Raw genomic sequence first — 10,192 nt, 5'->3', positions numbered from 1 at the left:
ACCATGGACTGGACCAGCACCAGGTCATTAGAGAGAGGATTACTATCACCTGTAGTGGTGTTGCTCTTTCTTCTCACTGCAAACTTGATCACTTCAGTTACCTCAGCTAGTGGTCAAGTCAAGATGTGATGCAAAAGAGAAGAAGCAGAGCCCTGTGCTTTTCAGAAGAACCTCACCTGATACTTCAAAGAGAAAAATGGAAGCTGCATCTTTCTGTATTGAGTTATGCTGTCCAACTGAGACATCCACTGACCCTCGGAATATAGCCTTAAGCAGCGATTTGAATGTTGTAGAAGAAAACAGGGTAGGAGTTCAGTCAGCCAAATTAATCCGACTGCCTACGCCAAAATACTTAATTCATGACTGTTACTCCAAATGCTTCTACCAAAGTTCCTGTCAAGTTGGTAGGCTCTTCTATAGGGCTTATCCTGAATTTAAGTTGAGGCATTTATACAAAAGCTCTACTAGACTCACATGCTCAAGTGATTGTGCGGACTCAAAACTTTTACAAGCTACAGCTAAAGCATATGTCTCTGTGAAAGTCTGAAGACTTAGATTTCCAGAGCATTGGAGTAGAGAAGTTCCCCTGTGATGGGTACCTTCTGATTAAGCTGATGTTCGATTCCTAAAGGAAACTGCCCAAGCCCTGGTACCAGAGAGTGACACCCCCCTGCCCACTACCTGACACACCATAATGAAGAGTACATCTGCTGGAACCCTGTTGCCCCCTGCAATGGTATGTAACTGTAGCGGTAACCCTGTAGGGGCTGCTGGTAATTGTGGTCTGTCCCCCACCCTGCACAGCCAGGTGCATGAATTTCCAGACAGACTTCAGTCAAGAATCAGTCCTTGTACTTTGTTTTTGTGTTTTTTATTGAGGGGATATAACTTGGATAGGGATAGGGTACATATGGGATTCCCACTTGATTGAAGATAGAAAAATGCAGGGACTAACTATATACACAACCCCTCCTCTTCACCTCCAGCACATACACTTGCAGACTATCATTTCCAGGACCAGCTAGTACTGTTTTTGAGGCCTGACACTGGCTCAGTCAGGCCCAAAGCAAATGCCCTCTGCAGGCAGGGCCCACGGGCCACTATGGTGTAGCAAAATATGGTAGTCCTAGTGCTAGCCGTCTCACATGTGGCTACTGATCCCAGTACCACCTCTTCAGGCCCTGCCAGCCCTTCTGGCTGCAGCTGCCTCTTTCCACTGCCTGTGCCACCACAATCCTCCTGACTGGCTCTGCACCCATCCCAGACTGCATGCTCCCAGTCCTCTCAGGCGTGCCTCCACTGTCCTCCTGACTGTGTGTCACTCACCAGCCCTCTTGGCTGTTCCTTGTTCCTCCTGGAGACTTGCCTGGCAGTGTTTTCCTGCTGTCCTCTTTGCTCCCAGTGGCTCCTGTGACACCTCTGTGGTTTTAGAAAGGCCCCGTTCGCACAGAAGCCCAGACCCAAGGTCACCCCCCAGACTGGGGAGCTCCCTCAAAGGCCACGACAGCCTAACACTCCATCTTCAGCTTTCACCCGAACCCCTCCTCCCCAGCTGGGCTGACCCTGAGTATTTGCGGAGGCCTGCCCCCTGCCAATCCAAGTTGGGGATTGGTCAGGGCCCTCAGAATACGCCAGGCAGCTCCACCTTACCTCCCCTCCTCCTTTCCAGAGGGTTCTAGTACAGTGGTTCTCAACTCCTGTCCTCAGGGCCCACTAACAGGCCAGTTTTGCAAGATAACTGAAATACATCACAGGTGATATCATTTGCGTGATTGATTGAGTGATTGCAGTATTCTAGTCTGCATCTCCCCAAGGTAATACTTAAAATCTGGCCTGTTAGTAGTTCCTGAGGACTGGAGTTGAGAACCACTGTTCTAGTTACATTCTAGAAATAGAGGGGAGGTCTCAGTGATGCTACCTGTGAGTCATCCAGCTCTCCCTGGATTTCTGCCAACCCAGGACAGAACAGAGGCACAAATTTACCTACACTTACAAAAAAACCATATCTACATTTCTATCACTAGAGGGTGCTGCATAACATTTAGTTACATTTGTGTAACAACTTTTTATTCATTGGAGAACCAAAGAGTTTTTGGTGGGGGGAGAGTGTGATACAGGCCAGGCTGTGCTACTGGGAGGGAGGCTACAGCCTTCACTGTAAAGGCCCAAAGATGAGAAGACTGAAATGTAGTTATACTCCACTGGGCAGTGGGTTAGAGGAGAGATTTACCGTAGTAAATAAACCGTTTACCTGTCGGGTCAAATGTCTTTGTACTATTCATTATTTGTACTGCTGACATCTGTACTATTTCTGTTTAATCAGTTTTCTTTCCAGAGCTTTTCCTGTTATAAAAGCCCATTTGTATGATGCAGCATGTTGTTGAGTCCTCCTAACTTGTGGAACAGGACAAGACATTGAATTATTGAACTCATTGTATTCTTATTTGGCAAAAAATATTTCTTATGCTATCAGTAACACGTGAATAATGGTTTGGCGGCTTGAAGTAAGAAGAACTTTTCAAAAATGTTGCATCTGTAAAGTTTAGTTTTCAGCCAGCTAATTTTGTACTCAAGGTATCAGAGACTCTCACAAACTTACAACTCAATTTCATGCAGATCAAGAATAAGTGGCATCAAAGGAGCAGAGGCACTTTTTTAATGAGTAAACAGTAGTCTGGGTTTGAGAATATGTTATCCTTTATTAAATTGGATGGATAATTTCCATTTGTAAAAAGAAACATTTTTTGTAACTCTGGAACACACACACATTGGAACGTGGCTGGTGCACAGAGGAACCCTTCTGTTGGCAATTCAGAGGGGCCACAAAAAATTATTTCACAGCTGCACTTAGGTCTATTTTTACTTTTTATTAGCTGCAATGGGCAATACAGACAGTTGTTCCCCAATTCTCCTTTTCCACACTTCTCAGGCTTGACATGGAGTGAAACAAATGGTTGTGCTTAAATTGTCACGTATGAAGAAGTCTGAATTTTAAACTACTTAAAGCAGACCTACAAACTCGAAACACATGTGGGTGTACCTGGCTCCTGCCCCCTCCCTCTACCACATTTTGATTTTTTTTTTTAATTTTTTTTTTTTTAAGTGCTTTCTTATTTTTTTTGGTGCTGTAGGGCAGCACGCCCTCCTTTCTCCTGCCTAGGCGACAATGACGTAGAGCATGCGTTTAGTTAAAGGGTAACTCCACTTTCGTGGGGAAATAAAATGGCTAATAAAAAAAATATATATAGCATATACGATTGTGACACATATTTTAAGATGCAATACAATATGGCTACCTGGAGGCATTCTGTACACAGATGGTATACAGAACGGCCCCCAGATATGTAATTTCCTGCTTGTGTGATTGGCACATTTTCCCCAGAAGTCTGCACTGAGATACAAGTCAGATTTTTGATGAAATCACGTCTAGAGGAATGCAGACCTTTACCCTTTCCTCATTAGAACCCTGCAGGTGCAGCAGCTGATTGATAATTATAAAGACACTCCCATTAAAGTTCTTCAGAATAACAAAAGGTAGGTATCTGCAACAAAGTTTGTTAAAATCCTTGCAATGTACATTGATCACCCAGAGGCAAATGTTTTTTTTCCCTCAACAAAAGCGGAGTTACTCTTTAAATCTGTACGACAATTTTTTATTCATTGAGAGCCAAAGAGTTTTTGGTGGGGGGAGAGTAACACAGGCCAGGGACTTTGGGCATACGTGCACATGTGCGGGTTTTCTTGCACAAGATGGTGAGAACAGTGCAGTGAATGAGCTCTGGGGTGACACCCCCTTCCCACTACCTGAGACACCATGATGAAGAGTACATCTACTGGAACCTTTTTGTCCCCTGCAATGGTATGTAACATTTCGTTAAATCTGTTTGACAATTTTTTATTCATTGGAGAACCAAAGAGTTTTTGGTGGGGGGAGAGTAACACAGGCCAGGGACCTTCGGCATATGTGCGGGTTTTCTTGCACAAGCTGGCAAGAACATTGCAGTGAAGGAGCTCTGGAGTGACACCCCCTGCCCACTACCTGAGACACCATGATGAAGAGCACATCTGCTGGAACTTTATTGCCCCCTGCAATGGCATGTAACATTTAGTTAAATCTGTATGACAATTTTTTATTTACTGGAGAACCATAGAGTATTCGGTGGGGGGAGAGTAACACAGGCCAGGGACCTTCGGCATATGTGTGGGTTCTCTTGCACAAGCTGGTGAGGACAGTGCAATGAGGGAGCTCTCGAGTGACACCCCCTGCCCACTACCTGAGACACCATGATGAAGAGCACATCTGCTGGAACTTTATTGCCCCCTGCAATGGCATGTAACATTTAGTTAAATCTGTATGACAATTTTTTATTTACTGGAGAACCAAAGAGTTTTTGGTGGGGGGAGAGTTTAACACATGCCAGGGACCTTTGGCATATCTGTGCATGTGTGGGTTTTCTTACACAAGTGAGTAAGGACAGTACAGTGAAGGAGCTCTGGGAATCTCTTTTCCTGTGTATGCGTGAATACAGCTCTTTGAGAGTGCAGATGCACCGCAGGGCTCTGCCAGGTTCTCAAGGTCAGGAAGAGCCCTTTGGGGAAAAATGGTGGTGCTGGTGGAGCCACAATCAAAAGGCACTGGAGTTCTTCTTTAAAGTACATTTGTCTATTAATCTACATCTGTCTAAAAAAAGATCTCAAAGCAAAAACCGGTACGAAAAAAGTTAGAAGGTTCTGAATGAAATAAACATGCTACTTCTCCAGATCTGTAGCTCAGTAATGAGGTTCAACTTTAAAGTTAAAAAAAAAGTATGTAACGTGGGGACTCACCCAGTGTTTTTTTTTTTTTTAATGATGTCAAATTTCTCTTTAAAGGCTAATGGAACTTTCAGTTATCAGCTAAGGCCTCATGCACCTGGACTCCATATGGATTCAGGCGTACTTCCCTGCCCGGGACCCACAGGTGCTTTTTTACATTTCTTCAGTTGCTTCCAGATTTCTGGCCTTGGCCAAAATGATGTCACATACTCAGGAGGCTTCATTTTTTTTTTCTTTTATCTGGAGGAGGGGAGGAGGGGCTTTCTGAGCATGCAAACATGAATCATCTGCCCTTTCTTAAGATGGCCACGGCCAGAAATGCTAGGGGGTGGTTTTCAAAAAGTGAGTTCTCAACAAAATAAAGCATTGAGACATATATGGATGGAGGAGTTTGCTTTGAGTATTAAAAATGAATTAAATACCGTTTTCAGTTTGTGGTGCTCAGATACAGTTTAGTGCAGCTTTAAAGAAACCATCTAAGTCAAAGAAACTAATTATTTAAAATCTTGGCGGCAGTAGATCACTGTAAAAATGACTGCCCTGAAAGAGTCAAAGTTCTTCTTCCAAAATCATAATCAGTTCCTGAAGTTATTCTGTACAAAAATATAAAGAATACTTTTGGTGAAGAAGCAAAATCTTCCACAAGGTGGCAGTAGAAGCAGCACAGTGTCCTCAGGATAGCTATAAACCATCCACAAAGTTATGATGGTTTAATAAGACGTTCTTCCAGACTTCTCTAGTGCTGCCCTTCTTTGGAGCTCTCTTCTTTTCATATCTTAGTGGAAAAGATCTGCAGGAAAGACAAAAATCTGTAAACATTTGTTTTTTTGTAATAGACATATTGGTGCTGAACATTTGCAAGCCACAGGAAACATCCTGATTTTCTCAAATCTCACCAGATAATATAAAACAAATATTTTTTGTAGTATCTGACTTTATATTTTGAATTACTTAATAGTAATAATAATGATATTTAATCATATTAACCACTAGCTGCCCGCCCACTGTCATATGACGGTGGGACGAGGCAGCTCTCGTTCTGGGCAGACGTCATATGACGCGATTGCCTTCCCGAGCCACAAGGCGGCGCGCGCGCCCGCATCAATGGGGACACGATGCGCGTGCCCGGCGATTGCCAGTAACTGAGCAGGACAGTGGATCTGTGTGTGTAAACACACAGATCCACGTCCTGTCAGAGGAGAGGAGACCAATGGTGTGTCCCCTGTACATAGGAACACCGATCGGTCACCTCCCCCAGTCAGTCCCCTTTCCCCCACAGTTAGAATCACTTCCCTAGGACACACATTTAACCCCTCGATCACCCCCTAGTGTTAACCTCTTCCCTGCCAGTCACATTTACGCAGTAATCAGTGCATTTTTATAGCATGGATCGCTGTATAAATGTGAATGGTCCCAAAAAATGTGTCAAAAGTGTCCCATATGTCTGCCTCAATATCGCAGTCGCAATAAAAATCGCAGATCGCGACCATGACTAGTAAAAAAAATAAAAAAAAATAAAGAAAAGTGCTATAAATCTATCCCCTATTTTGTAGACGCTATAACTTTTGCGCAAACCAATCAATATACACTTATTGCGATTTTTTTTTACCAAAAATATGTAGAAGAATACATATCGGCCTAAACTGAGGAAAAAAATTTGTTTAAAAATAAATAAATAAAAACCGCAGAGGTGATCAAATACCACCAAAAGAAAGCTCTATTTGTGGGGAAAAAATGATAAAAATGTCATTAGGGTGCAGTGTTGCATGACCGCGCAATTGTCATTGAAAGTGCGGCAGCGCTGAAAAATGGCCTGGGCAGGAAATGGGTGAAAGTGCCCGGTATTGAGGTGGTTAAAATGGTCACCTCCATCTAAAACTGATGGTCAAAACATGAATTCCTCAGATTGGGACTTTAAACCGGGCCACAAACAGTTTGATGGTATAAAAATATTCAAAATGTATTACACGTTGATAATATATAGCAACATGAACATGAACCTTGCCAGACACCACCAGCCACGTCATTTTGACTCCAACTTTAAGATCCATAAGGCACATCCAGATATTTGGCTGATGGATACAACCATCTTTGACCCTTGATGTTCTGGATGGTTTCATAACTTTTGATACACACTCTCTATCAACTGGACCTGCAAGGGGAAAGTACTATTCTACCTCTCCTCTATAGCTATGGTCTGTATAGAGTTATAAGAGTTATACCACTAAGTTATACAATAAGATCATCCCACAATATACGGACCCCTGGCTGATGTCATTTACGTTCTCTGTTGCTTGTGTGCTGCTCTGACGGACATGGCTTTCTTTTTATTTTTGAGTTATGTTCTTCGTCTTTATGGGTGGAGCATCAATATTTGGGCTATAAGCTACAGATCTGGAACCTGCAAGCCCTCTGTCCCTGAAGAAGATCTGCATTTTGTTTTTCGAAACGCATTGGACATTCTGTCTGTCAGACAAAGCTCTGAGCTTTTCCTTGCAGCTGGTTTCCATTTCTGCTCCCAAGATTTGTGTTTGTTGCGTATATCCCCCATGTTCATGCTGCTATATATTATCAATGTGTAATACATTTTGAATATTTTTACACCATCAAACTGTTGGTGGCCCGGTTTAAAGTCCCAATCTGAGGAATTCATGTTTTGACTCTATGTATCAGGGATGTGGTCCACAATCAGTTTAAAGCGAAGCTCCGCCGAAATTTTTTTTTTTTTAAAGTCAGCAGCTACAAATACTGCAGCTGCTGACTTTTAAAACATGGACTCTTACCTGTCCAGGGCGCCCGCAATGTCTGCACCCGAGGCCGAACAGTCTCTCAGTCCTCGGGTGCTGCCGCCTCCATCTTTGGTAAGGGAATCAGGAAGTGAAGCCGTGCAGCTTCACTTCCCGGTTCCCTACTGCGCATACGGCTGGTCCCTGCTGTCTCTGGGACCCCTGTGTTTCCCAGCAGACAGCGGGGGGGGGAACAGGAAGTGGCGTAAACAACCGCAAATTCTGCAGCTATCTATGCCGGAAGTGGGTACAGATACCTGTAATATACAGGTATCTGCACCCCCCACCCCCCTCCCCCCTGAAAGGTGCCAACTGTGACACCGGAGGGGGGGAGGAATCCGATGAGTGCAAGTTCCACTTTTGGGTGGAACTCCACTTTAAGCAATTCGTTGCGGTAGAGGGTCTCTTTAATCTAAAACTGATATTTCGGTGTTTAGCTGAACCACCTGATTTGTTCTATCTCTTGGGTCCCCATTGATGAGATCTCTGCGCTGAGTTCTTGGTTCTACATACCTGCTGTGTGCATTATGAGGGTTCCCACTATGCCAGAATGGACTTGCCAACATTGCACATCCATTATGCCCACTTTGAGGGGTTCCCATCATCCCTGCATCGATTTCCCAGTCTGTACACCTTGCTGGGCCCATTATGAAGGGCTCCCACCATCTCTATGTTGATTTTCCAAGACTCTACACCTGCTGTGCCAAAATGGAGGGGATCCCACCATCACTGCATTCACTTCCCGGGTCTGCACACCTGCTGTTCCCATTATGAGGGGTTCCCAGGTCTGTTGTCCTGCTGTTCCCACCAACTCTGTGCTGGGTTCCTGGGTCTTTACACCTGCTGTGCCCAAATGGAGGGGGTTCCCTCCATCCCTGCATTGAGTCCCTGGGTCTGCACACCATTATGAGGGGTTCCCACCATCCCTGTGTAGCGTTGTGAGGCCTGGCGTTCTGCTGTGCCCATTATGAGGGGTTCCCACCATCCCTGCACTGTGTTCTTGGGTCTGGAATGTGGAGGGCTGAGGGGGGAGCTGCATACTGAAGGAGTTTTTACCTTCATGCACAGAATGGATGAAGGTAAAAAAAAAAAACCTTCAGCCTTCAGAACCACTTTAGTCATGTCGGAGCATTATTTAGTTTTATGCAACCAGCTGGATTCCAATTATCGACTATGAAACTGAAACAATGAATCTGGATGGTACTGAAAAAAAAGCAAACCATTTTCCTTTAAAGCTCTTTTTTTTTTTTTCTCTTCATTTGTTTGATGTTTTTATGATAGTTTGTATGAAGAGACTGTATGATGTTTTCTTGATGGTGTGGCTATACCATCAATGTATATTTGAACTGTTTATTTGTTAAAAAAAAATTTAATAAAAATTGAGATTATAAAAAAAAAAAAAAAAAGCTCTAGGGATAAGTAAATATTGTCTAACTCCATTCATGTGAATTCTTCCTGAATCTTGGTGAGATTTGTGTGTTTATTCCAGATCTGTGCAGTAATTCAGTGTGAGACTTCCTGTAATAAAGACCGCTCACTGCTGCTCTCTCTCCTTGTGCAGCGTGACTGGTCTAGTCTCCGCCCCCTCCTGTAACTTCTGGAGGCATCCTGTAGTGGGTGGAGTCTGCTGGGCCCCTCCCATGGCTCTGCTCTCTGCACAGGCTATGAATTATTGTTTCAACTCACATGCTTGTCTTTTGCTTCTTGCGGTCCAGATGTCTGTGTGATGTAAGCAACGGCATCATGGACAGAGGGGAACAACTGAGACTTGGTGATCGTCTTGCTGAAAAAGCTTCCCACCTCTAGCTGTTCCAGAATGTTCTCTGTCACAATCACAAATATCATCAGGTTACATGCTTGTTGTCCAAAAGAGCAGAAAGAGCTAAAAACCTCCGAAACTTGTCATCCCAAAAGAAATGGAAATGTGTGGATTTATTCTAGTTTCACATGGTGTGCATGCATTTTCATGAGCGCCCATTGAAGTCTACAGGGCCAAAAAAATGTGCATTGTTGCACCAAAAAAAAAAAAAAGAACCTGTATTTTTTCAAGATGCACGTAAGAGAAGCGCACAGGAGTGAACAGGCCCCATAGAAACTCATGAACAGCAATGTTATAGATAAAGCCTGTTCACATCTGTGCTCTGCCGCACGCTTTTGAAAAAAGTTCAGGTCCGTTTTTTTTCCCACGTTCATGTATTTTGGAGGGCCATAGAAGTCAATGGTAATGCATGAAACATAAAAAAGGTATGAACCTTATTGGTACATTGGTGCCTCCCCATCCCTGCCCACCACCTGCCAAAGGAAGATGCACACACCAGGCCACATAAGGAAAAGCAATGCATTTCTTTGGAGTACTCTGCCTTGAACTATTGTCAAACTAAACCCTAAACTGGCAGCAATTTTTTTTTTCAGTGGTTGTAAACCTCAGATATGAAATATGAACAAAGCATATCTCTCTGCAGGGATCTCCAAACTACGGCTGTTGCGGAACTACATGTCCCATAAGGCATTGTAAAAATAGGATTTTTTAAAACAGCTTACCTGTAAAATCCTTTTCTTTTGAAGGACATCACGGGACACAGAGCCACAGT

General features: G+C 43.6%; 1 protein-coding gene across 3 annotated transcripts in view; it reads right to left on the bottom strand.

The window, feature by feature from the left end:
• Positions 1-2,956: 2,956 nt before the first annotated feature.
• Positions 2,957-10,192, bottom strand: part of LOC141102822 (solute carrier family 26 member 6-like) — a 92,068-nt gene continuing 84,832 nt past the window's right edge. For all 3 annotated transcript variants that reach the window (XM_073591846.1, XM_073591847.1, XM_073591848.1), the window contains 2 exons: positions 9,288-9,424; positions 2,957-5,605 (listed from right to left, as the gene is read on the bottom strand). In XM_073591846.1, the coding sequence (XP_073447947.1) occupies positions 5,585-5,605; positions 9,288-9,424 (158 nt within the window). In that variant the 3' untranslated portion in view covers positions 2,957-5,584. The remainder of the gene's footprint in view (positions 5,606-9,287; positions 9,425-10,192) is intronic.

The sequence above is a fragment of the Aquarana catesbeiana genome, linkage group LG07 (genome assembly GCF_042186555.1).
Source record: "Aquarana catesbeiana isolate 2022-GZ linkage group LG07, ASM4218655v1, whole genome shotgun sequence".
Classification (NCBI taxonomy): Eukaryota; Metazoa; Chordata; class Amphibia; order Anura; family Ranidae; genus Aquarana; species Aquarana catesbeiana.
Note: the sequence above shows the minus strand (reverse complement) of the source record. Positions and strands in the feature narration are given on the sequence as shown.